Source organism: Symphodus melops (assembly GCF_947650265.1).
Source record: "Symphodus melops genome assembly, chromosome: 14".
Taxonomy (NCBI): Eukaryota; Metazoa; Chordata; class Actinopteri; order Labriformes; family Labridae; genus Symphodus; species Symphodus melops.
Genome location: NC_136704.1, coordinates 7452904 through 7479961, shown reverse-complemented (window position 1 = coordinate 7479961; position 27058 = coordinate 7452904). Strand labels below are relative to the sequence as shown.

General features: G+C 37.5%; 3 protein-coding genes across 6 annotated transcripts in view; 1 reads left to right on the top strand and 2 right to left on the bottom strand.

Annotated features, from left to right (window-relative positions):
• Nucleotides 1–6397, top strand: part of arhgef4 (Rho guanine nucleotide exchange factor (GEF) 4) — a 90216-nt gene extending 83819 nt beyond the window's left edge. For all 4 annotated transcript variants that reach the window (XM_079360786.1, XM_079360785.1, XM_079360787.1 and 1 more), the window contains 5 exons: nucleotides 397–526; nucleotides 628–759; nucleotides 1638–1881; nucleotides 3878–3955; nucleotides 4966–6397. In XM_079360786.1, the coding sequence (XP_079216912.1) occupies nucleotides 397–526; nucleotides 628–759; nucleotides 1638–1881; nucleotides 3878–3955; nucleotides 4966–5123 (742 nt within the window). In that variant the 3' untranslated portion in view covers nucleotides 5124–6397. The remainder of the gene's footprint in view (nucleotides 1–396; nucleotides 527–627; nucleotides 760–1637; nucleotides 1882–3877; nucleotides 3956–4965) is intronic.
• Nucleotides 1–27058, bottom strand: part of palmdb (palmdelphin b) — a 196376-nt gene that overhangs the window by 123600 nt on the left and 45718 nt on the right. The window lies entirely within an intron of this gene.
• On the bottom strand, nucleotides 8706–12680 carry LOC306835164 (CBY1-interacting BAR domain-containing protein 2-like). Its single transcript, XM_079361592.1, has 8 exons — nucleotides 12604–12680; nucleotides 12266–12500; nucleotides 12109–12177; nucleotides 11618–11719; nucleotides 10264–10368; nucleotides 10078–10191; nucleotides 9191–9397; nucleotides 8706–9080 (listed from the first exon to the last, which is right to left on the bottom strand). Exons 1-8 carry the CDS (start codon nucleotides 12621–12623, stop codon nucleotides 8898–8900), a joined length of 1035 nt encoding a protein of 344 aa, XP_079217718.1. The 5' UTR covers nucleotides 12624–12680; the 3' UTR covers nucleotides 8706–8897.

Here is a 27058-nt window from a genome sequence, read left to right as displayed (position 1 = left end):
AAAAAATGAATTATATTTATATATCTTAAGGAAGGCCAACTCGGTTTGGTTAACAAGGACAGGGTGATGATGTTCGCTCTACCAATGAAATTTGTTCTTTATAAACAACAATGTCATAATATTCATATTTGGATTTCAATATGTGCATTTTAAGTGTGTTTGGCAGCAAGATGATGTAAAAATAAACAAAACTGTCTGAGGTTGTTTTTTCACTTCATCTATGTACACCCCCCCTTCACTAATGTATTTTGTAATTGAGTTGTCACACAGCACTTGTCAGGAGTTTTCCTTTCTTGGAAGAAAAGGAAAGGCACATTTTCTGTTTCAAAAAATATAGGCTATGGCCAGAATTATACAAAAGGCTGAAATCTATATTTGTGATTGTCTCATTTTTAGGGACTACAAAGATGTTGAGGCAGCCTTAAATGCCATGAAGAACGTGGCAAGACTTATCAATGAGAGGAAACGTCGCCTGGAGAACATCGACAAGATCGCCCAATGGCAGAGCTCAATAGAGGACTGGGAGGTGTGGCCTGAAGCGTATCTGCATTAAAATGCTCTATGTTGTAACTGCAAAAGGGCTGGGTAGCAAGTAAACACTTTTTGTTTTTGCTTCGATCCATGCAGGGTGAAGACATCTTGAGTAGGAGCTCTGATCTCGTCTTTTCAGGGGAGTTGACCAAGTTGTCTCAGCCTCAGGCCAAGAGTCAACAGAGAATGTTTTTCCTTTTTGACCATCAGATGGTGTACTGCAAAAAGGTGCCTAATACTGTTTCTTATACTGTTTTTAGTGATAATAGCCTGCAGTAAGAGTAATCTTAGCAGTTAGGGAAAAGTTATCTTATACTACCTTTGACATTGCATGGAACTTGTATTTAATGTCATATTTAAGCCTTTTCAGCATATCGAGGGGTTTGCAGGATTTGTACAACCAAGTCTGCCTGTTCGTCACCTATTTTTATAAATGATTGACTGTAGAAAGATGGACAGTGAGTCTCCACCCCCAGCTTTTACATCCCAATTCAACTTCACTGCTGTTGACAGAGGCTGCTATAAAAGTGTCCATCCTTATGAACTATTCCCATTCACACACATTCACAAAAGATTTTGACAGGCAACTGAGATAGCAGCTGGACTAATTTGGGGTTCATTGTCTTTGACATGTGGCAAACTGGGGATTGTACCCTAAACATGTAGACAACCGAGTCTAGCACTGAATCATACTACCCTGTGATGCTATTTAATTAAATATTATTATTAAATATATACTCATTCAAAGGCGGAACTGCCATGTAAGAATCTACTGGTAGAGCTGTGCTGTTGACTGCCGTTTACACAAGCCGAAAGACTCATTTAACAAACTGATTGAAGGGCAGAGATTCATCACATTTCACAGCACCTCCTTAATATTCAAGGTGATGGAAAGTGAATGACTCTAGACTCATGGTTTGTTGTGTGTCCCCCCACATACTGCCAATATACTGCCAATGCCATGCATCAAATAAATAAGACTTTTTTTTATCTGTGACAGGAAACAGCATTCCACCATTTTCTCGTGCTGAATCTTGCTTTGTCTGCTGATTACTTAGATCTTGTACTTTTCAAAATAATTAATAACTGAATTTTCCATCCTAAAGGATCTTTTGCGCCGGGATATGCTGTACTATAAGGGTCGGATGGACATGGACCACATGGAGGTGATAGACGTGGAGGATGGCAAGGAGAAGTATTTCAACATCAGTGTGAAGAATGCACTAAAGCTACAGTCGCTGGCTGGTGACGAGATCCATCTTTTGTGTGCCAAAAAGCCTGAACAAAAGCAGCGCTGGTTACGAGCTTTTACTGATGAAAGGATTCAAGTCCAGCATGACCGTGAGACAGGTCGGATTACCTGCACATATCATAATATTAAGTCAAAATATGTGTTTAGTGATGAGAAAACGTTGAAATTTTTTGGAATCAATCACGTGATCTTCTACTTCAATCATATTGTTTCCTGAACCTCTCAGAAAACTGTTCCCATTTTATTTGATCTATCTGTTTTTCGTCTCCTGTCACTGCATGTGCACCTATAACACTTTTCCTATTTGGTGCTGTGTAAAGAAATGTGGATCTCTTGGCATAAGTTAAGATAATAGCCCAGCAGAGTTTAAGCGATTCCCCCATTACGTGCAACAAAGGCTTTAGTTTTTAAGTCTTTTTTTTAACGCTTTACTGTGAACAATTGGGAATAAGTATTGTTCCTTGATCCTAAATTAATTACACTGACCCTGGTCAAATGTGAAGTCACATTGCACTAGTCTGCTAGTCTTCAGCTAACTTGAAGCCTTTATTAGAGGTTGATGCAGCTAGGAAGATATGATGTATTGTGTCCCTCACAGATTTGCTGCGTTTATCAAACAGACTTTTAATAATGGTGTTTAATTTGTTAATCAATGTAAATGGCACATCATTCCTTTTTTTAAGTAGAAAATCAGGAGGAACCTATACACATAATTTGAGTAAATATGTTATTAGATACTGTCCAAGTAATTTTCCTGACTTACTTATATGTTGCATGTTGCCACAATTAGTTTGCTTAAAAGCATCTGGTTGCATCCTTTGTACTCACTTAAAATTATTCTTATTATTCTTTAGAAATGCCAGGGACCTTTTAAAGAAAACAGTCTTTGGTGCTGTGCCAATCTCTGACATTGTTTACCTATGAGTTCTTTAAATTAGTCTGAATTGAATTCTAAAGTGCCCTTGGTTTTATATGGTGTTATTATCAGGGAGGGTAAAATATTTCACATCATATTTGCATGCTGTATGAGGTTTTTTTTCACCTAGATAATATCAGGCCAAAATGTTTTGATTTTCCTTTAAAAATTGTAATCTGTTAATATCCTTTGTGTCTTAAAATCCATTATATCAGTAAACTAGTTATTATTTTTCTATTTCTGCTTCAAATTACTAGAGGTGGGGAAAAGAAATCGTAAAAATATTACTGAAAAATCGAGATTCTTATCTTTGAAGATTTAAAAGCGATTCACTTTTCCCTACGGAGTGCTAAGACAAGCTCTTTGACTCAGTAGAATGCCAAATAGAGCAGCAAGTAATTCAGCCAGTCTCACACATGACTGGAGTAAATTCTAGAGTATGTACTAATATATAAATAGACTTTGAAACCATTGAATATACAATCGTTTTGAATTGAAAAAAGATTCAGAATCAAATCATGACCTCAAGAATCAAAATCGTAATTGAATCGTGAGTCACCCAAAGATTCCCAGCCCTACAAATTACCCTGTGGTACCACTAACTTTAATGGGTATTCATCTGAAGAAAACAAAACGGCGATAAACATATCGTCCCTGTTACACATAGTATATTGGTTGTGGGAGGTGATTGTGGTAAAAAAACAAACTAAGTTGGACCATGTTGTCAGTATCATTGACAATGTTTATGTACACACCATTTTCCTATTAAAAGTTATATATTCTGGTTAAAACAATATTCCAAAAAAGATGTTTACATACTCCGCAGAGCGCTGAGCTCATTACGACTAACGCGTTAAAATGACTCAATATTTGGATTGATACAGGCATATGCCTGTATCAATAATTAATTATAATTGGAAAATGAGCTTAATTGAGTTATGACAATTAAAATAAGGTGTTGACATGATTCCTAAGCAATTAGACCATTTTCATTTTTCCAATAAATACAGGGATACTCCATGATGTGCATGTAAAAATAGTGAATGTTGAACCCCAACAATGATTTAGCTGACTCTGCAAGCCATTTTTTGTTGGCCAAATGTTCCCCCATGTTTTTACCATTTTTTCCCATTCAATAATAAACTGATTGTAAAGAAAAAGCTTCTTTTCTTTTTTAGGCTTTTCTCTCACAGAGGTCCAGAAGAAACAGGCCATGTTGAATGCCTGCAAAAGCCATCCAGCTGGAAAACCTAAAGGTAGGCATCCACGAGCTCACAAAAAAGTCAAATAACTGAATATTACCAACTTCAGTAGTTTTACATTTGGTATTAAGCACCTGAACTGCTTTTAACATGAACATCTTGGGTGGATTGGTCACAATTGAAACTTCTTGGTACAAATTACAATGAAACCGAGATTCATTAGGGATGCATTGAAATATGTTTTATATGACCACATTTCAACACAGTCTTGGCTGCAAATGGCCTGAACCTAATTAAAGGTCTATCTAGTGTCAGTAAACAAGGCAGCAATGGCACTGAGTGACAGGTCATTTGCATATAGAGCTGGAAAGTGGCATCCAATCACAAGTGAGACAGGTAGACACTAGACGCTGGACACTTTATATACGTGGACATCTGCCAGGTTTAAAGATGTCCACATTTGATCGTGCCGAGGACTATTAAACAAACTGTAGACTGCTTTAATTAATAAAATGATCAAATGTTTTTTAAACCCCTCTTCCCTGGAAAATTATACCTATACTGTAGGTCTCAAGATTTCTTTCTGCCTTGGCTTGGATATATGAGCACAGATTAATAATGCATGGAGCAGTGCATTATATTAAAACAGTGTGACCTGCAGTCTAGAGGAATATCACTTAAAATATCATTAAACATTTGACTGCAACTAAAAATACTTCTCTTCCAAAATAGAACAGCAGAGTTATTTCTGAGGACTCTTACAAAATATCAACGGGACTGAGATCGTCTTTAAAAATAAATATGATCTTTTGTATCACTTCTGATCTGTGTTAAGCTACTTTAATAAAGTGCAATATTTGTAAAGGCTTTTACACTGAAATATTTGAGTAAAATAAATGTAAATAAATAAACACCAATATCCTTTTAGGCCTTCAAAACATCACTAGGAGGTTCTCGATGTGATTTATGGTAGCTTGATTGCTTGATAAAACTAATTACAAAAAGCTCAAGGCAATATTCATATTGTATGTGATGACATTCTCTGTTTCTCTCTTTCTTTTTAGCCGTGACCAGACCCTACTACGACTTTCTCCTGCGACAGAAACACCCCTCTCTCCCCACTGCTTTGCCCCAGCAGCAGGTCTTTATGCTTGCTGAGCCCAAGCGCAAAACCTCCACTTTCTGGCATAATATTGGCAGACTGACACCATTCAAGAAGTAAAAGCAAAAAACAAAGAGGAAGAGAAAAGCAGTGGAGGGAGGGACATAGGAGGAGAAAGAGAAGAGCTTTCTGCTCGTGCCTGAATAGACCCTTTTTAATTCGTCCTCTCCTTTCTTTCTTTCTTACATACTCCTAACAATGCCCTAATTGTCATACTGATTTATTGTATAGATGAGAATGATTATGATGAGAATATTTTTGAAAGCACTTTATAGGTTGGTTAACAATCAGATTTAAATAAGGTCTCCTGGAGGCAGTGAGTCAAAAAGGGAGAGTGGACTAAAACTTCTTTTACACCTTCAATCAAGCGCCGGTTGCTACTAACAAGACTACTGTTACTGCTGCAAGTGAACGTGGGACAATGGACAGTTTCACCTCACTGAATATGTTGGCTGTCGACAAAACTGCTTCATTTATTTTCTTTGTTCTTTTGTTTTATTATTTGAAAGATGCCAAGTGCTGACAGTGCCCAAGTATTTGTTTATTTTATGTCTACAATTAAAGAAAAGGTAAAATAGGGATTCTATCCTATGTGTCGACATTGGAAAAAAATGAAGGGTATACAGTATAGGTGGTTAAAAGTTTACTGTGCTTTACTACTTGCCAGTATGTATTTTCAGTCAAATGTCTGCTGACTTGTTGAGTATTTTGTCACCTCCATCAGAAGAGATCTTGTTCTGTTTGTCTGGTGAATTTTTGACATTGTGCACAGCTGATAAAGTCATGAAATGCAGACAGCAGAAGATTCATTGTTTTCAAAAAGCAAGAACTTTAATTTCAACAAACAGCAGAAATGTACACACTCAGCAACACACATTCCTTGAGTCTGATCCTTGACTCCTCCTTATAACTTCCATGTCAACAAAGTAAACAAACAAGCTGTTTTTTCTTCCTTTTTCTTTTTTTAAGTGCCATTTAAAGTGTGTCAATGATGATTTACAATGACGTGCATGGATGTGATGAAAAAGTACTGTGAAGAATATTTTTTTATCTCTGAAGACCCCTGCTATATTTAACTTGATTCAGGAACTGAGGTTTCAATGTGCTACTAGGCTGACAGCATTAATTACACTCTGATGTTCTTTTATCTACCTGTACTGCTGATATCCAGTATTCCTGCTCTGTGTATCCGGTCTTCATTATAATCTCATTTCAGATCAATGCAGCCCAGTAATATTGCTCTGTAAGTGCATTCAGTGAAATGTACTCCTTTCAATTTATGTTCAAGTGTTTTAGCTTCTGACAATATGGAAATAATAAACTTTCCTAAGCTGACAAAATGTGTCGATCTGTGGGGGTCATTTTCTTTTCTAGGAATTTAAATTATGAATGGATCTACAGGTAGGTTTTTATGAGAGAATTATTTTAAATTTATAGCTAGTTTAATCTTTAGAGCTAGACTTTTCTTTTTCTTTTTGTTTTTTACCAGAATCCAACTTGGAGTATAGTACTCATTCAATCTGCAGACTTATATGTGCTATAAAAGTTTGAAATAACAACACAAAACAAAGAGAGACATAGTGACAAACATTTACTTTCAGATTAATTCTCAAGAGATGGTTTATATTCCCAGCGTCTGTCAGCTGGAGTAAAATGACTGGAGAACGAGAGATCAGCCTGTTTGTTGTGACAGACAGTCCTTCGCTTTTGTTTTGGATCTTCAAAGACACCTTAAAAATACGCCAGTGAGATGAGGCCAGTCAACTCTTAAATATTTGTAAGATCAGATTTCATTTGTAGCATGCAGATTTAGAAACGTGTTCATTGGCTGCTTTTTAGCGTCATATTATAAGCCAGTGGTCTACAACGTCATAAAACTTTTTTGTTGTTGCAATTGCAAATAACTCATCACTACTGATGAATACACAGATACCAGACAATCCAGCAAATTTATTCATAAAGCATTAAGGAATCACAAGACTTTATATGTTTGCATCAATTAAAATACACAAGGGAGAGTCCAAAATCACTAAAAGACCATCCCAGAGTTGAAAAGAAGGCATAGATATTGTAACAAAACATGTTTTACACATGATCATCAGAAACCATTAGACTGAATATTTGTATGGTCCTGTCAACAAATGGCTGTAAAATGCAACATGCATGTACATCAGTCATTCTTGAGAATTGGGACAAAACTCTATTTTTTCTTAAAGTTCAAGTTTATTTTCTCTTCAATTATGCTGCGAAAATACTGTATATTTTTAACGAAACTCTCGCCTCAGTTCAGTGAAGAAGACTATGAGTGATCTGCGATCAGGTCTTTCTCATTCAACCTCTCTTTTGCATGCTATCATGTTTCCGCTGTCATACTCGAGCTGTCAGTTTCTGTTCTTTGGGTAAATTAGCTGTCATGTCAGCGGACCTCATCTAACCAATGGTACAGCATTTGTCCTCAATTTCCAGCCTATCATCGTTCAGCTCCCCTTTTAAATATGATTCTTTCACTGCCCTAGTTCCTTCATGCTGGTGTTCGTGCGCCCCCTCACCTACCCATCACTGCTATCTTCATCAGCAGGATCCTCATCCATCAATTCTTCATTCGACTTGGTCTCATCACCATCACCAGGGTCTGAACTCCGTGTGGGGATCTATCTAAAGACGCTTAGAACTTCATTCTCCAAACTCATCATCCACCCTCCAAGCACCAAAAATCTTCTGCCAAGTCACATTTTTACATTATTCATTGTAACAAATAATTTTCCTAATATCACTTGTATCTCCCTGATTGAAATATGGTTGAGACACCTGATGAAAAAATAATTTGATGAATTTCTAAAGGAGATAGAAAGCCGAGCTTGAATGGCATCCCCTTTTTGAAACCAGGAATTGTCTTTTGGTTGGAGCTCACCTCTGTTAGTGCCTGATTATTTTATTTCTGTAAAAGCCTGACAGAGTTGAAAAATTGGTAGACAACTTTAACAAGTGAAAATGTTCATAAAAAAACATAACTTTAAAATGTACATGACTAGTAATGTTTAACATTATACCTAACAGTAGGAATTGTCGTTTTAAGAATTTTAATGATTTTGACAAATTTTTATATAGTTTAAAGTTGTTAATTGTTCTCTGGGACAAGGGTGTTTTCTAGCATAGGGCAGATTTAGAACAGAAACAAGAGCCAATATTTAATGTTTCATATTTTAAAATCTTTTAAAAAGACATTTTCATTTGAAAAAAAAAGGAATAAATTTGTTTAGTAAGTGGTATTCTGAAGTTTGTTTGCCTGGGACAGGATTTGCCCCAATTCTCAAGAAGAGGCACAATGTAAACTAGAACACATTAAATGTCACACATTCATAAAATATATACACGAGTTACATGTACCATACCAGGTGTCTGATACCCCTTTGCAGCAGTTATACATTCACAAAAAAAGGACTTTGTTGCTATTTTCATTCTTACCTATGAGCAGGAACAGAAAGCTGCCAGTCAAATGATTGCTGGTTGCTCCATGTGTCAAAATGCTGAATTCTAGAAGTTCAAGGAAAAATATCCTATTTGAGTGCATTACAATCAAATGATCCATTTGTTCCACCATAAGGGTTATTCATTTTCTGCTTAGTTGACTGAGATGTCATTTTAAGATCTTTTGCCCCTTTAGCGACTCTTTAGCGACATCTGTTGGTTAGAAATGAACCCACCATAGGAAACTTTACATGTGTTCATGATATCGTTGCTCTTTTAAAGCTTTGTGAATAGAGAGATGAAGGCAGTCAGTGACATCAGTTCCTTGTGTTAGTGTTGCATGTTTATGTTTCCATGCACAGGCTGTTACTTTTGCCATCTGTGCATCTGGGCATATTGAGCAGCATAAGACTTCCTGCTGGTGTTCTGACCCTCCTCTATTTCTGATTCATACATCTCTTCTTCCCCTTCTTCGTCTTCATCCTCATCTTCCTCCTCGAGCTCGTCTTCCTCCTCCATGCCTCGTTGGCGCTGTAAGGTGCTGCGAGGCTGAAAAATAAAAAGGTGGAATTTAAATAATTTCAGTGCTTAAAACTAACTAGAATTGTGTCCTGACAACACTTTCATGTTTGTAGTAAATTATCAAACAGTGTGCTCACCATGCTCGCTCTGTCTGGGTACTGGTTGTGTTGTTGTCTGAGATTTTGACCTGTGGTAGAGGCCAGTGTTGACTTGAAGCTTCGGCTTTTAGCGGAGGCCAGAGTAGGGCTGGGGTAGCTGCTCATGAGGGGAGAAGAGTAGCTGCTCAGTGGGGTGTCCATGCGCCCTGCTAGAGAGTCGGACATCTTGATCCGCCCGATGAAGAGCTATGAAAGTATTGAACAAACTGTCAAGTACACAAGCAAAACAGAAGAGAGCAGTTTTCCATCTTTACATTTTTCTCATCTCATCATGGAACTTGAAACTATGAATATAACTTTTACTACACTAGACAAAGAGTACGGTCCTTTCCTTGTTTTTTTCATAAAGTGTCTCAAGATAACACCTGTTATAAATTGACGCTATACAAGAGTGATTGATTGATTGATTGACTGCGGTTGGCTGATTTTGAAATCACAACCGTTATTCTTCATCGATTTATTCAGCGGTTTTGACAAGCTAGTGAAACTGTAGCTTAATAAGTTGTTTATTAACCTAATATTTGCAAGAGTACTGAAAAACACAACTAGAGGTTGTAAGGTGGATTAGTGAGGGAGTTCCTGGTGTGATGATGTTTAATGTAGTCTCATTTACCCACTTGTTATTAACCGTAGTTTTAAGTTTGCATAAAAACTTTAAAATTCACAAGTGGGGATTTTAGCTAACATAGTTTATCTTGTCTAACAAAACAGGCCTCTAACCAGAAACCCATTCAAAATACCCATTGACTTTTAGAGTTTAGAACCCATGGCGCTAACATGCTAAACCACTTCCTGTTTAATCACAAGGGTGAATCAAGATAAATGGCCTGCAGATGTGGATTAAACCATAACTTAGCATAAAGTACCTCTAGATCCTTTTGAGTGTTTATTCCCTCGAGGTTGTGGTATGTATGTGTATAGACCTCCAACGCTTTAGCATGGAATAGCATCTCCACTGTGATAAAGTCCATGAAAATCCTCTGCCAGGAACAAAGAACTGGTTATTTTTGATTCTGCTGTCTGCTTTACCTGTTCATGTTTATGCCACTTACTTTAATGTCATCCAGCTTTTGTCTTTGAAAGTCTGTGATGGTCTCCTCCAGTTGTCGGATGCTGTGCTGGGCATTATTGGAAGCCTTCTGAGCATTTACTTCTGCCTGTAAATCAGCATTAAATACAGTAACAGTTAGCACCACACCGCTGGAGGTGCTGGTAATGTGATCATATTTATGAGACAATCATAAAGTCATTAACTTTACCTGAGACTGAACAATCTTGTCAAGAAAGTTTTCTTAAGTGAAATTTATAAGTAGAAGGTGTTTTTATTAATTGGATACATACATTTGAATTTAGAACAGAGCATTCTGCCCTGTCCATTTTTCTAGTCACAGCTAAAACAACAGATAAATAAAGGAAAGTGATAATATCTTATTATAACCTGCAACGTCTCTGACTTTGTGTTGCTTTTAAGTTTTTTTTTTAAATATACCTACTCAACTGAAGTTAAAAGGCAGTGTAGGTCATTTTCTCTCGATACACTTTTTTTTAAGATTTTGCTTTAAATTGTCTTTAGGTCCTGACAGAAATTAATAATTCATGTGCTCTGAAAAAGAAATTAAAAAAATCTGTCATCTGTAGCCGTTGTAAACATGTAAGAACTTCGACCAATGTTGGCACCTGACAACGTTTCTAAACCAATCAAGCCTCTCTACTCCATGCATGCACGAGCTTACACTCCGAAGCATTAGCGGATATTCGCTTCTGGACCAATGGTGTGAGTAAGGGGCATGGCTTTTGAGGGATCACAGAGGGGAGGAGTGGATGAATACGGAGAGTTTTAAAAAATTATCTACTCTGCTTTTAATTGTACCCTCATTAATTAGCCATTTTTAAGATCCTTGGAGATATATTTAAAGATGGTATTCTCATGTATTTTCAACAACTTCAACTTCAGTATGGCCTTCCAAAGGAGGATTTTTTTTGGGGGTACTTGCAGATTCGTCACTTTATTAAGGGCCTTAATACTGCTAAATGAAGTGCCCAAGAGTCCTTTTCTTAATAACTGCAAGAATTCCTCCCATTTTATTTCCTCCTTGTGATACCTGTTACATGACACTTGTCCAGTGAGCTTGCTTAATATCCAGGGTAATTGGGAAAGGGACCTAGATAATGAGTACATACAAGACGACTGGCAAGAAGCTTTGAATTGTATCAAAACTGTGTTTTCATGCAACAGATTGAAGGAAACTCAATGTAAAATTCTTCATAGATTAAACATAACGCCTTGGATGCATACAATTTCTTTAAAATTGATTGGCTTATTATGGATTATTTAGGATTTATATGTCAATGGAACAATGTTATAACTGAATTGAAAATAGTTAAATGTCCTTCTGTTAAGGATACAATGCCTTGTCGATCTGCTGGATTTTTCAGTCTGATTTTCTCCAATTTCTGCAACTCCTTCAGCTCCTTGTTCAGATCAGTGCTTAACTTCTTTAGGTCTGCCTAGTTGTTAGAGACACATTACAAGTTTACACATTAAAACACACAAAAAAAAGCCAAAGAAAGGTTGTTTTACAGTACATGCAGTTCAGTATATGTCTAACCATTTCCTCCCAAGACATTTTTCGGAACCACTGCTGTATTATCAGTGGTTCCAAAATTGGAAATTTATCAAGATGTTGAACATGTATGAGTCAAAATTGAGTAGGATCAAAGAAAACTAACCAGCTGAACAATGGGGTTTACATTTGGGTTAAGTATTTACTATTTCATATTTTTAGAATGAGGGTCGTATTTTATTTTTTATTTAGACACATACAGTGATAAGACATAAGCTTCATGCAAAAATGTTATACAACACAAATATATAAAGCACATGTCTGTAAACTCACCCTTTTGTTTTTAACGGTGTCTCCATAGGTTTTTAGAGGAGCAACAACTCTTGTCTCCAGTCTCTCTACCTGAAATAATAAAGCCTTTATTATGATAACAGCCACATGCTAAAGAATGCAGAGAAAGTAGCACAGTGATGTATAGCTAGCTCGTGACCTGAGCCTGTCTGTAATCCTGCACCATGGAGAGATCCTCAGCCAGGTTTTTAAGACCAATTTGGAGCTCAGGGTCCTCTGTGCTGGAGAAGTCAAAGAGCTGAGCCACCAGCAGGTCTGCCTTATCTCTTAGTTTTGCTGTCTTCCTGGTGTATGAGGCCAGTAGGGAGCATATCTCACCCAGGTACTTCTCAGCATGTTTCACTGTTTGTTCTATGCTCTTCACCTGGACATCCCTACTGGGACAAATAAGGAGATAGAGAATTGGCAATGGACATGTTTTATATTGTGAATCAGCTAAATACAGGTAATGGAAAATATAAAAGCACAGAGTCCTACCTGGAAAATAGGCTATTCATGTTTGCTCTGTTGTCCTCCCCACAGCTCCTCTGTTTTGTTTACCATGACCGTTTCTCACCTTCCCCAGGTAACAGAGGACTGTTGCCATAGAAACACCAACAACAGGTGACGAACGATAGCTTTGGTGGATTGTAGCACAAACGTATTGCCACATGATGGCAGCAGTGTACTGAAGCGACATTAAAACAAATGAGGAAAATTTCAGATGATTACTCTGGACTAAGATGTTTGTTTTTGTGGGTTCCATAAATGATGAAAATGAAAGATATGACAAAGGAGACACCAGACATAGAGTGTAAGCATCAGAAGAACTTTTAGCAGGTCAACATTGTGTGACTGTTGAAACGCTTTCCTGTAATGCATGCAATGAAAGTACCTAGTATTTTACCTGTATTCTTAGAAACACATCATACATACTGCATCATAAATGAAAAAAGTGTGTTACCAGTCTAGGAAACACATCACATCTACATAGGTTTGAGTATATATACTGTATTTAACACAATGTAAAAAAGATTTCTACATCATTTCAGGACAAAAAAAACAACTATATAAATCAAACAATATCACTTCATGGATAACAAGGTAATCATGCCTCTGTATCCTAGTTTTTTGATCCTCAAAAATTAAAATAAGGGACCTTAGTACCATTTTTTTTATTTTTATTTTTTTTTTGGGGGGGGGGGAGATAATTCAGTATACAGCCAAGAACTGTAATGATATTCAATAACATATTTGGATCATCTTGGAAACCCAGAATGATATTAAATGGGGATGATGGTCAAATTAAAGCTTGTTCAGCTAGCCAATCTCCCACCTGCTGTCAGAATGATGCAACAACAGGAAAGTATCAAAATAAATGATCTCTTTTTCATAAATCTACAACTATTTTCATCCACATGTTGCCATATTTTTAGCATTTTTATTGATTGAAGTATTTTGTAAAATTAATTCCAACAAGAAAAGCCTATTAATAAGTACAACACTCTGATTCATAAATAAAAAAAATAAACATTTTCAACCAAGGAAGAGGAGTATCAAAAATCTCTTTCACACATTCAAAATGATAGGGATGAGAAGTTGTACGCACGTATTTGATTTTCTAATTCAAGGAAAAGCCATTCAACCATTCTTGTGCTTAGCAATGACGTATGTCCACATTGACATCCAATGCCATTTACCAAATACATTGTGTTTATTTGAAAGAAAAGGTCAGTATATCGGTTTATTATCAATAAAATATTTTAATTTAGCCATAACAGCTTATGTCTGGCTCATCTTTTGGTGATACAGACAAAGTGTTACCATGGAGACAACAGATTCATAAAAAAAAATGGGAACGATTTGGAAAAATACTCAGCACATTTTGCTTTGAAAGTGGGGGATAATTCAGAGAGGAACAACATTTTTCTACAAATTAGTAACTTTGAGAAAGGAGATAAGAACCATTTGGGTTTATTAAACCATCCTTGTACCAATGAAACTTTCAGACTTTGATCCAGAGCTATTTTAAAAATATTTTTTTTATGTATTATTAAAGTGTTTTCATCATGTTCATTCTCTGTAGACTGTACACTTACAGATGTAAACAACACCAGGTTTTTTAGATCAAGACTATAGACTCTGTGAAGAGTCTCCTCATTCAGCCAATGTGAAATAGAAGATAACTTCTATATTTAAGGTTGATTAATCTTCACTGTGATCATCTCCTGATTTTATATATTGCCACACATACTCCAGGACAATATTCTCAGTCAATATCTCTCATGTATGAACAGAAAATATTTCATCAATTGAACTCTTGATTAAAACCCAAAGGGCCTGATTTACTAAGATCTCAATTAAAGAGTACTAAATTGTGTGTTCACTGCAAAAGTTTGCACGTTTGGTTGGAGGGCGTTTTGCGGGTGATTTACTAAGAATATTTGCGTGAAGGACATCAGGTGCAAACATTGTGGAGGTGGTAGTATTTTGTGTGTTCTACTGGTTTACATCACAGAGAGTTTAGACGGAAAGCAGGACGACTGCAAGCTCAAAACAGGTATTAGTGAGACGCAAATGAACGTCCAGTATTTTCAAGTAATAGCAGATAAATCTGAATATAACAAAAGGAAAACGTGGTTTAGAAGAAAATCTCAGAATTAAACACAGCCTCTTTTTTCTCTTTTCTTCCCTCCCTCTTTTGAATGAATTGTCATACATTGCGCAGGAGGTGCGAGTCCTCTGTGGCACTGGTGCTCAGTGTGTGTGCCACTCGTGCCGTCGTTGCGCACCAGAAGCTGGTCAGCGTTGTGTCTGATCGGACATAAATGCCATGGCAACAGGTACTGAAGTTGGGGGTACAAGCAGTGTTAGGCCTCCCAATCCAAGCGTCCCACAGCACAGCAGCGTCTACAGCAGAGGGCTGTAGAGTGAAGAGACAAGCGCGCTCTGGAGAAGCTCTCTGGAGCACAACAGAGACACGCGACTCAAGAAAAAGGAAATGCCCCGTTTAAAATGTAATGTTGACGAGAAGAAGGACATAGGAAGACATAAGTTTCAATGTTGAAATTCTTGGGAATGCAGAGGCTGTGAATATTCAGTTATATAATCATGGTGTTTCTTTTAAACTATAATAGAAGCAAGATAAAAAAAATAAATGCATAGGCCTACCATTTACTTTTTTTATTAACATGTTAACACTTCTTTTATTGTGCCTATGTCTCATCCTAACTGCAGCCTGTTGTGTGTAACACTGGGCTCTTGGATTAGCACGTTCCTTTTAAAGGTGTTAAATGTAAACAGTCTATGGAAACGTACCGAGACTAACCGAACAGGACTGCTTGGTGCAAACGGGGATATACCTGCAGTATCCAGTTTGATACACACATTTTTAACACAATTTAACTGTAATATAAAGGATAAATTATGACATAATGATGCATTGTTTCAATAGAGAAGATACTAATTTTAAAGAATGAGTAACAATATACAGTACACATTATTCGTACTGTAAGTTCTTGAAAATTAGCAAAAATTTTCTTGCTAGAAGTGGGTGGATGAATTCATGACATCTGCCTTTTTGAAAAGGTACAAAAAAGCCCTTACACTGCCTCCACTCAGAATACATGTATCAAATAATATACAACAGGTTTTTAAAGAAAGTTTTGATCATGTTGTTAAGAAACTTGAAACTCGCGAAACTTGAATTTCCCTCGGGTTCAATAAAGTATCTATCTATCTATCTATCTATCTATCTATCTATCTATCTATCTATCTATCTATCTATCTATCTATCTATCTATCTATCTATCTATCTATCTATCTATCAAATACTATACAAATCACTTAAAGAAATGATAATGTCATGAATGCGGCTCCACCTAAATGCAAATTCGACAGATAGGTTGTGAAAAAGGTGTCATAATAGGTGTTAGGTTGATTATGCAGGGGGAAGTGTCCAGTGCTGGAGCAGTGAGCTGGAGGTGACTGGTTGGCGGGCTAGTTGGTAGTTGGTTTGGAGTTAGTAGTAGAAAGTCCTGGAGACAAGCTGTGGCAGGCAGTCAAAAAAAGACACTACTTAAAGGTTGTTAACAGCGCAAAGGAAACTGGACTTACAACAAACAAAGTAAATGGCACAACGATCCAGCAGAGACTGAGGCTATTTTTGAAACCAAGTAGGCCTTCTGCTATCTAAATCAGTATGCAGTATATACTGCGTACTGCGTTCAACAGTAGTATGACCGCCAGTCATCAGTTATTTTGCAGCATGTTTGCTCCAGTTAAATTGATTTCTGGTCCTGGAATGTGGGAGTAAACAACAGCCCAACTGGAGATATAAATTAATTTTGTTTTTCAACCAGAATGTTGTTCTTTATCTGTAAAATTATTATTTGTTACTTATGATGCCTAATTTGAAAGTCCCTTGCATGCCTTCACATAAACTGGGTACTGTGCTCCAATCATTCTGACAGCAGTCAACATTGCACCCACCAGTAATTATGATCAAGCAAAAGAATCAACATGTCAAGCTTCTTACACTGTGATGGACAGTCGACAAAAAAGATAAGACAAATCACCTAACAATCAAAAATTAACTTTGCTTTATGTTGCAGTTTGTTTTTTACTTTTATCTCCTGAATGGGAAAGTTTCTCTTTGAACTGTCCAACACAGAAGACTGGGCCAAGCATTAGGCCAGCTGCCCCAGGCTCACATCTGACCTGTGGCTCCTTTCCCTTATGTCATTCCACACTCGCTCTCTTTCCCGCATTCTACCACTCTCTCTCTCTCTCTCTCTCTCTCTCTCTCTCTCTCTCTCTCTCTCCGGGTTACTGATTGTACCGTTTTTTTGTGCGGTTACCGTTTTTTTGTGCTTCAAAAGAAGTATTATTTCATTTCACAGTTTCAAAAAATAAAATAAAATAAATAAATTTATATATATATTTATCCCTGTTATTTTAAGATACCTGAAATGAACCACAGCAGAAAAAAAGACAGGCCTGGTGGTTACGATGCACGCCCCAATAATCTTGATGTGGGTTTTTATCCAGTGTGTTAGAATCTCTCCAACACACTCAATAAAGAGTTCAATTTCTGAGTATGCAACAAGATTAACTACACTAATGATAGAATAATAGGCCTCTTTCTGCTTATACTCAATGTGTTCACTGCAATAAAGTGTTGTTGAACAAATCTGATAAGGTTTCATCACCCAGTCCAAAGGAATGGTTTGATATCCACAGTATGAATGAATTTGCTTACGTTAATATCATATCAGTTATTTTATCATGTTTTACTCTAGGTTTGCGTGTTTTAATCTAATTGTCTGACTTTTCAGTACATAAAGGTGTTTTGTGAAGAGGGCTTGCTGGAGTGATTGCACATCCCAACATGTCTTTGATGTGGCCTTTCACTGTCAATCACTCACCAATTCAAACATAGGTTTAGTTTAAAGACCTCAACAGTTAATCACTCACCCACTTTTATATTAGTTTAGTGAACCTTAATAGTTAATCACTTAAATGGTCTTTTCCTTAATAGGAATTAGTTACTAGACTACAGTATACATCAGGTTATGATAAGAAACAGGTAGGAAGTGTCTTCCCCTACAGATTGGAGAAAGGATGCAGGAGTTTGATGCACCAATGAGAGAAGGGAAACCAAACATCAGGAGACGCATAATTTGGATAGCTGCCCCAATTGGAGTAAGGAAACCGCACATTCTCGAATGCATAATTTGGTTAGATGTTCTCTGTCTAGTGTATAAAAGGGTTCAGGGAAAGATAGTCGGGGCTCAGACTTCGCGAACTGATCCAGCATCTGTCTGTCGTCAGGGACACGTAGTGTTGAACCCAGAGACTCTGTAACTTGTATCCTTGATTCATTGGGTTAATAAACTGTGTTAACCTGAAAGACATGCCTCTAGTCATTCCTCTCATCGCATCAAAAGAATGCGCAGAGAGATTCAAGGTAATTATTTAAAGGAGTCAGATTTCTATTTACAACATTCAGGAAAAGGATTAAAATAGGCAACTTTTATCCAACACGAACTCCAGGTCTGAAGATGGGGCTGTTGTGGTTCTAACATACATGTGAGCCGGCAGCCTCCTGGCACCCTTCAAAAATGATGTAGAGAGTAAACCGACAAAACATGCATCCATCAATTTGGTTTGCCTCGACGGCAGCTACCATTCCTTTTGGAACTGATGCAGAACACCCCCTATTCAACTGACCTTGAAGATAAAGACCCATACTTCATGGTTTGCCCCACACTGCAACTCATACACCATCCTTACAGTTCAAGTATGCTACCCTCAATGATGGGACTACTGCACATGGCAGATTCATTACCAACAGTGGCCAGCCTCAAAGTTGATGCCCTGAGCTGACACACAAAACTTTAAAAAAGTCAGAGTTTTTTCCCCCACATATTTGAGTTATGTCTATTTCAAGCTGACTGGTCATTTGAAAAAAAAGAAAGAAAAAAACCCAACATTTTTTTTGTGTGAAAATCCTTCAGAGTCTGTGTTGAAAAACTGTCCCTCACCTGTTTAACACAGAACACATTATTACTGGCCTCTCTTCTCAACAAATCAAGGTGATCACTGGTTATACAGAGAGTTTACATTTGCTGGTTGGTTGGAAAACCTTTTAGGATCCAGGTCCAGCATAGACTGTGTATATAAACATTACAAATGTTCTAAGACTGTATTTACCACTGTAGATGTCTGAGCAGTTCTGATGGAAGAGTTTTGGGGACTAAACAATTAGTTGAAGCTTGAATCTGCGATCAGGGAGTTAATATCGAGTAGACACTGACTTGTGTGTGTGTACAGTCAGCTGACCACTACAAACAAGAACAGACTTACAACTCTCGGAAAAAGGCTGTATGTGATTTAAGTTGAGCGCTATGCCACTATAAAACAAGGGATTCCAATAATTTTCACTGTTTGTGCTACTCACTAGCTGATACAATTTAATTGTGATTCAGTATGCATTTGTAGTTATCTTTCTTTCAGTCCGTAGCTCCACCAATTGTTCTTGGTAATGATCCTTAATGGTATGGCCATCATCCCACATTGTACAGAAAAGGGTGGAGCAAGGTAAATATGTGTTTGTGTGAGTGTGTCTGTGTGTGTGTTTGTACCCCCTCCAGGCTTGTCCTCCTGTCCCTCCATCTGGCTTGTGAGTCTAACAGACTCTAGTATCTCAAAATTGCTGTCTGTCTCACTTGTATATTCCGATATATTTAACCTGTGAGATAAATCCATGCCTACCTTTGTCTGACGCAAGCCTCTGTCATAAAAACTGCACTCACTTAGATTTGATTTAGTGTTACAGATACTGTACACAAACTTGGAAAATAGCTATAAGGCACCAAAGATGAATTATTTCCTGATTACCGCCATATGAGAAAAGAGTAAAGCAAGAATAGAAAAGATCAGTAAGAAGAGTTCAGATTGACACACACACGCACACTTTTAAAATGCTTTTAGTTGTTTCAGTACCAATATCATTTTATCCAGAGCTCCAACAATGTTTAATCAATTTTCTTTTTCAAACAGATAGATGTGTGTTTTTCAGGTCTAAAATTCTTATTTTTTCTTATGATGAACAATTTGAAAGTCATTTGCCTGCCTTCACATACACTGGGTACTATGCTCCAATCGTTCTGACAGCAGTCAGGCAACATTGCACCCACCAGTAATTATGATCAAGGGAACAAATCAACATGTCAAGCTTCTTACACTGTGATAGATTAACAACAAAAAAAGACAAGACAAATCACCTAACAATCAAAACTTTACTTTGCTTTATGTTGCAGTTTGTTTTTACATTTATCGCCTGAATAGGAAAGTTTCTCTTTGCACCAAAACAGAAGGCTGTACTAGGATGCTTTGTGAATATGGCCCCAAAAAGAAAGAGTTTGATCTCAGCTCCAGCATTCCAGAGCCCTCGACAGCAGACACGCAAGGATTCTATTTTTGCCGGTTGCAAAAGCAAGGCACATTAATCAAACACAGAGTAGATTGAACAGAACAGGAAGTCAGAAACCAAAACAACATTAAAACATTATTATGCATTTACTTTAACAATACATGTTATCCATGGTAAGGCAAGTGGGACTGGGCTTCACTTTTGAAAAAGAATTCAAGACAGCATTGTAGGTTGGTGTCTCAGATGAAGGTATGATTTTTCACCCCAACAGATGGCTTCTTTAACACCCCTTTCAAACCAACAGTCTTCCCTGGTGAGGACGTACACCTTGTCATAGTCATCCTTTTTCCTTCAGTTGTACTGTATGTGACAGCAGAATCTTGTCCTGAAGAGCTGGCTCTGCTATTGAGGGAAATTCACTTATAAGGCTCTCCCTGCCCACACAGTGTCTTATTCTGTGAAAGCGTTGAAAAACATTTTTTATGACAAAGTCAGAAGTGTATGATTACACAGTAGACTGTTATCTTTGACAAGTTAGTCAGAAGATTAGTAATTCATCTCCTTCTGCTGTGAACTAACATGTAGATAACACTCTTGTGTTTGAGTGTGTTCCTAAAGCTTCACTTATGTGTATGTTTGTGAATGACTAAGCTTTGTTAACCACATACTGGTCCATGTTATGAGTGACAGAGTTTTGAATCCATCCAAGTGTTTCTTCATTCTGTCTAAGTACAGAGGATACGCAAGAGAGAGAACAACATAAATAATCAAACTGCGCAGTGACTGAACTGCTTCATGGTGAAGTGGAGGAGGGTATGGAGGTCCATGGGGCTTCCTGTGCATGTCTGGCTGGACTGGAGGAGGAGAGAGGAATAGAAGCAGCATGAATATCGATATCTGATATCCACTTTTAGCTTTGAATGATCTCTGTGATTGATGAATGATTTCTGTGAAGTTATGTTTCAGAGATTTTCACGTTTTGCACATTATGTTTGGCAATTTTTTGCAATATGATGTCATAAAATAGCATTAATTCATAGCTTTTCTTATATCATGGGAAGGGTTAAATAGAACTACCTCATATTGTGCTTATTTATAAAATTTTATCAGGTCAGGTCATCTCACATACTTTTTTGCATCTTGTTTTTATTTTTATTTTTTTATTAGTGATGTATGACAACACAAGTGAGTGATGAATATGAGGATGTGAAAAATACGTGTTAACTGAGACTGGGAACTTTTTTCTAAGAACACATGCAAACACTTTACCTCTGTTACTGGAACACCAACTGTACCTTTATACTACTATCTTAATAGTTTAATACTGTCAGCATTTAGAATATGAGACAGGCAATAGGTACTTCCTGTGTGTACAGTAAGGGCTCGTGAAAACAAAAGAGTGTACTGAGTGAGTCAGTTCCACTAAGTTAACTTGAGCTCTGATCCTGTCTCCTCTGTTATGCCTTGTCTCTGAATGTGGTGAGGCAGTGTGAGATCTTCACATACCACCTGCTGCTCCTCTTCTTACTCTGACATTCCCTCCTCACAGCTTGTTAAGCTCATTAGCTCCAGAAAAGCTTCCTTTCCACGAGGCTCAAATCACTTTGGTTTTGATAATATCCACTTTATGAATGCCATGGCTATCTATATGGAATTTATATGCTTTTAAATATTGTTTTTGAGACATGTTTTAAAAATATGCAATGTATACAACGTTCATGTTACAGTTACAGGCAGAAAACAGGGAGGAGGACCCATGTGGCGAAAACAAAAGATTTATTTAAACAAAAAGCAAAAAATAAACAAATAAACAAAAAAATAAATAAATCCAAAAACAAGGAATAGTGAACATCCAAATAATCCGATAGCAGGGTACATGAGATCAAAAGACAATGAACCAATAACACGAGGGAAGAAACACAGAGACTAAACAGACAGGGGTTAATCAGACACAGTGAGACTAATGAGACAACCAGGGTAATCAAGAGAGGAGGGAAACACAGGGGCAGGAAACAAGACAACACTGAAGACCAGAACTACAACTTAAAACAGGAAACAATAAAGACTGAACTAAGAAACACACAATAGGCAACACTAAAGAGTAAATAAAATAGAACTCAAAACACTGGAAAAAAAAACATACACAAAACCAAACCATGACAGTTCACTTCTTTATGGTTGGCAATTTGTGTCAGTATTTTTTAATCCAGTTAGTTAGTTTTCCAACTCTGAACAATTTCAGGACACTTATAAATGGCAGATATTGATAATTAAGTTAAAAACAATACTTATATGCGTATACATTTTCATATCCACTGACAGAATTGTTAAGGCGGCTGTGGCTCAGTTGTCCTTGTCTTTTACATTTATACAGAAGTCATCCTGAAGTCCCTTCATACCAATGGGAATCTCCATGATATTGAATGTTTGACCCACATTTTGACAAATTACATGACAGTGTTTTACAGTTGACTTAATTTTTTTTTAAATTAAATTCCATGATCCCATCTGTGTTGTCTCAACCACTGATCACAGGGCCCTAAAATAACTACACACTTTTAAATCTATAGTATTTCCCAGACCATAAAGTTCAAGTCCAAGTGAAGTCATGGGTCATTGGTGTTAAAGTCCCAGTCAAGTTGTGAGTCCTTTTGTCACATCCCCGGGTTAAGTGTCACGTTTATTTCTGTTTCCCTCAAGTTTCATGTCTTGTGTTTGTGTTTTACTTTGATCACTTACCCTGTCTCGTTTCAGGTCTGTTTTTGCATGCCCTTCCCTTTGTGTTTCCTGCTTTGCTAATTACCTGATGTGTCTCACCTTTGTCTTGTTAACTCCACCCCCCTTTCAGTATATAGTCTCTGTGTTTCCCTCACTCTGTGCCAGTTTGTCTTGTTCTTGTGACCGTCTTTCCAACTCAGAATTTATCCTGATATATCTCTTGACCAGTTTCTGTTTTTTGACCTGCCTTTTACCTGCTGTTTTTCGACACCTCTGCCTGTTCTTTGATTACCGTGTACCGGACCTGTTTTTGGAACAAATGGACTAACCTTCTTCTCCAATGTGTTAAAGAGTCATTTCATGGTTCAGTGTGACACCTTTTATGTTTTTGTCAAGTTGAGCCCAAAGCTATCAAATCTGGGACTTAAGTCCAAATCATGTGACTCAAGTCCATATCTCTGCTGTGCAGCACGAACTGTTGGCTCTTACCAACAGGTAAGAGCCAATCTATCTTTATTTGTTTAGCGCCAATTCATAACAAGTGTTATCTAAAGACGCTTTACAAACGAGCAGTTAAAAAGACTATGCTCATTGTAATGTTACAAAAAGCAGGATCTGTTAAAAAGCTACTGAATAGATGACAGTTTGGAATGAGAATTTACCAATTGATCCCAGTGACCCACAAGAGCCAGGATGTTTGCACCCTTTATCAGAATCATTCTTTTTAGGCCATTTACTTTGCTCATTTATAGGTTTATGATTTGTGACAAATCATGTAAAATAGACAGTTACAGGTACTCCTGCTTGTGAAGTCAAACGACATGAACTGTAGATAATTTAACAGAATAAAAACATAACACTGTTTTTACAAAAGCTCTAATCTAAAAACAAAAAAAAATATGACTGACATGGGGGAAGTTATGTTTCACTTGAGTACTGTTATTGACAAAACAATTGAGTGTTTTGGGAAGACAAGAACTGTCAGCAAGATTGTGGGATAATGTCAAACTTAACTGCACAATATGTGACAAAATGAACAAAGAAATATGCTAAACAGAGCAGCTGTGTGGCATACTGATGTGCTTAGAACAGTTTTTGTGTAACTCAATGGTACTGTGTAAATAGAAGTATCATGTATTAGACAAACAGAATAACACACACCACTAGAAGCTCTCTATATCTGTTACTCTATTTTTTCAAAGACTTTTTTTATTTATTTATTTTATTCATTTGTGATTTTTCTATTGCCTTCCAGGTAAGCTGGTCAGCCTGCCAGTGGCGTCCACCTGAATAGAGCACAGGAAGCTGCAGTGGATTTTGATTCCAAAACCTACTGCTACTTCTTCACTTCTCAGGACAGATATTACAGGTCAGTCTGTGTTTGAACATGCAGGTGCAAAAAAAGAATTGCATTTTGACTAATGAAAATACACAGAACAGTTCAATCAATAAGTGTAACTAGACACACATTCATGATCTTTTATTTTTTTGTTTACATTTGAAACTACTTTGGACAAAACAGCAATGTCATGTGGTAATCCTGTACCAAACATACCGTATGTGTAATACTCAATAAAATGTATCCTCCACTGTGAATCTTTTTCTTAGAAAAACATTGACGAAAGCACTGATGGTCTCATTTGGTTTGGTAGGTGAAATAAAAGCATCTGCATTAATTTGAGTCTGTTTCACAACCAGTTAGGACTCATTATACAAGCTTCAACATTTTTAAAGGAACCATGTAAAAACACTCAAGCTTGCTTTGGTGTTATTATTAGTGATGAACCGCTCAAGTCCCTTGGCTAAACTTTCACTTTCTTTCAACTAATTAACTTTGTGAAATCTGTTTTTGAATGCCCTTTCATTTCATTAATTTGAATTTCCCATTCTTTGCTCTGGAATATTGTTTTCATGCCTTGTGCACCATTGTATTACTTGTTTGTTTCAATCAGTGATGAGTGCTGCTTCCGCCTGCAGGGGCAAAATCAATAGTTCTGTTCCAACACGTTATGACTAAAGCCAAAAATGATTATTGTGTGTGTGTGTGTGTGTGTGTGTGTGTGTGTGTGTGTGTGTGTGTGTGTGTGAGGGTATGTGTGTGTGTGTGTGTGTGTGGGTTTTTGTATTGGAGGTGGGTGTATGTGGGTGTTCGTGAATGCTTAATAGCCTGGAAATGTCAGTGTTCTGTACTACTGTTTTAGTCACCTAATATGAACTCCATTGTCATTTAAGAGGAGGAAGAAAATATTTCTATTTAAAGTTTAAAGCTATGTAGCACTGTATGTTGCTAAAAAAGTGTTATTTTAACAAAAAATCTGTTTTTTTAAAATTCTCAATACATCGTTGTGTAAATTATTTATTGAAATCATCAAGAAGAGGTTGGTGGTGTTGCAACCGGAAAAACTGGATTGAATGTATTGAAAATACATAATTATCACAACTAGCTGTGATTTTTTTTGTTAATTGTTGTGTATATAGTATACACTGTTTAGATGTGTTGTTGTGCATTTTTTGAATGAGTTCAATTACTGACATTTTGGTTTATTTTTTTCAATCAATCCTTAATAATGAATCTGACGTCTGACACAGCTGCACTGTGATTGAGAAATACAATTAAAGGCAGGGTTGGTAATTTTCTCCATTTACAATTTTTTATATATTTCCTTAAATCTTCTTTAGGTCCTGACATAAATTAATAGCTCATGTGCTGTGAAAAGCGAACAAAGAAAATCCGTCATCTATAGCAGTTGTAATTATTGAAAATCTTTAACCAATGTCTTTGATTTTTATGAATCAGTTATGCCTCCCTGTCTCCTTGCTCGTTCTCTATCGTATCGAGACTATATCTCCACTACATTTTCTTTATGTATGGGGCTGACCACGATATCAGGTAACATTTTGGACAATTAGCTTTAAGACAATCCACCTGTGAGCTGGCTAACGACAGTATAAGAGTACCTGTGCACCACACTGTGACTGATCATTTTGATTCCACGAGAGCAGGTTGGTGTTTATGTGAATTACAAAGCAGAAAACAAAACTGAAACTGTGTGTGTTATGAGGAGACAGTCTTTGCCACTTACCAAGTGTAAGAGAGAGTTTGCACTCGGGTTGCTGTTTAGTCAACATATCTTTTTGTCCACTGTTATCGACGGTTTCTCACAGTCCATGCCTGGCGTTTGGTTCTGTCAAGGGACTATGGTTCTGTCATAGGTACAGCCTATCCGGCTATCACAGGAGAGGCGGTTGGGCTCTCAGCTGTGAGTAATCCAGCAGACGTTCCTGACGTATTGCTCTGACAAGGGGCTTACGCGCCATAGGAATAAACTGTCCGTCCAAGCCGTGGGGAGGCGGAGGTGTTGTGTCAGTGTGATAGCCCTAACCAGTTAGCACATCCTCAATCGCGGAGTAAACAATCTTGTGAGATTTCTGACCGTATCGCTACCTCGCGTGATTTCGCGGCCATAACTGTCAGGGTTGTGGGGTGCACCAATATTAAGAACATAAGAAAATTATGCTAAAAAGGGTCCAAGCTCATTTGGTCTTGGCAGCGAGAGCCTGCAATCAGTCTTTAAATAACGTCTTTAGTGTCCCTTTGATTTTGAGGCCGTCCCCAACAGACAGGTAATGGGTCCATCTAAAGCCGAACAGGTTCAAAGACATCACACGGCCAATTATGTTTTTTGAAAGAGCCAAATTATCATGAGGTAGCCAAAACAGCAGTGATGTGGCTGATGGCTGAAGCCAACTGACGACCCAAGTCTCTAACAAGACAAATACAGAAATTGAGTAATTGTATTAATTATAATACTACTAGTCTAGATTTGTCTGCTAATATATACTGTACATACCAGATCAGTTGAGGATGCAGGCACAGCCTCTGAAACAGCGGAGGAAGAAAGTGCCTAAACGGCCGCAGCGCAAAGACACTGCAGCATAAAAGTAAGACAATCAGCTGGGAACAGTGTCACAGACATGACGGAAAACGGACCGTGGCGACTTACCGAGAGCACGCACCACTCGCCCAAACAAACTCCCAACAAAATGTCTCCCATGGCACCAGCAGACAGCCATGCCAAGCTGGAGCAATGTGCGAAAATAGCGGCTTGTAGACACCCAAACGGCTTACCATGCCAACAAATGGGTGCTGCCACGAAACAGTAGTGATCCACCTTGGAAGGGAGTCAGAAAGAGAGAGGGACAGGTATCAAGCACACTGTCATTTAATCGTGTGTATGGCACCACCCCTTCATTATTGCGCGCCAACCCTGGCACAGTGCCATACCATGGCAGGGAGTG

What these genes read in the sequence shown, in the direction of transcription:
- LOC306835164 (XM_079361592.1), bottom strand. Translation starts at nt 12,623, where the DNA reads ATGAATAGCCTATTTTCCAG. An exon ending in ACACCGTTAAAAACAAAAGG is followed by an intron (nt 11,720 to 12,108) that starts GTGAGTTTACAG and finishes TCTAACAACTAG; the next exon opens with GCAGACCTAAAGAAGTTAAG. An exon ending in CAGCAGATCGACAAGGCATT is followed by an intron (nt 10,369 to 11,617) that starts GTATCCTTAACA and finishes GCTGATTTACAG; the next exon opens with GCAGAAGTAAATGCTCAGAA.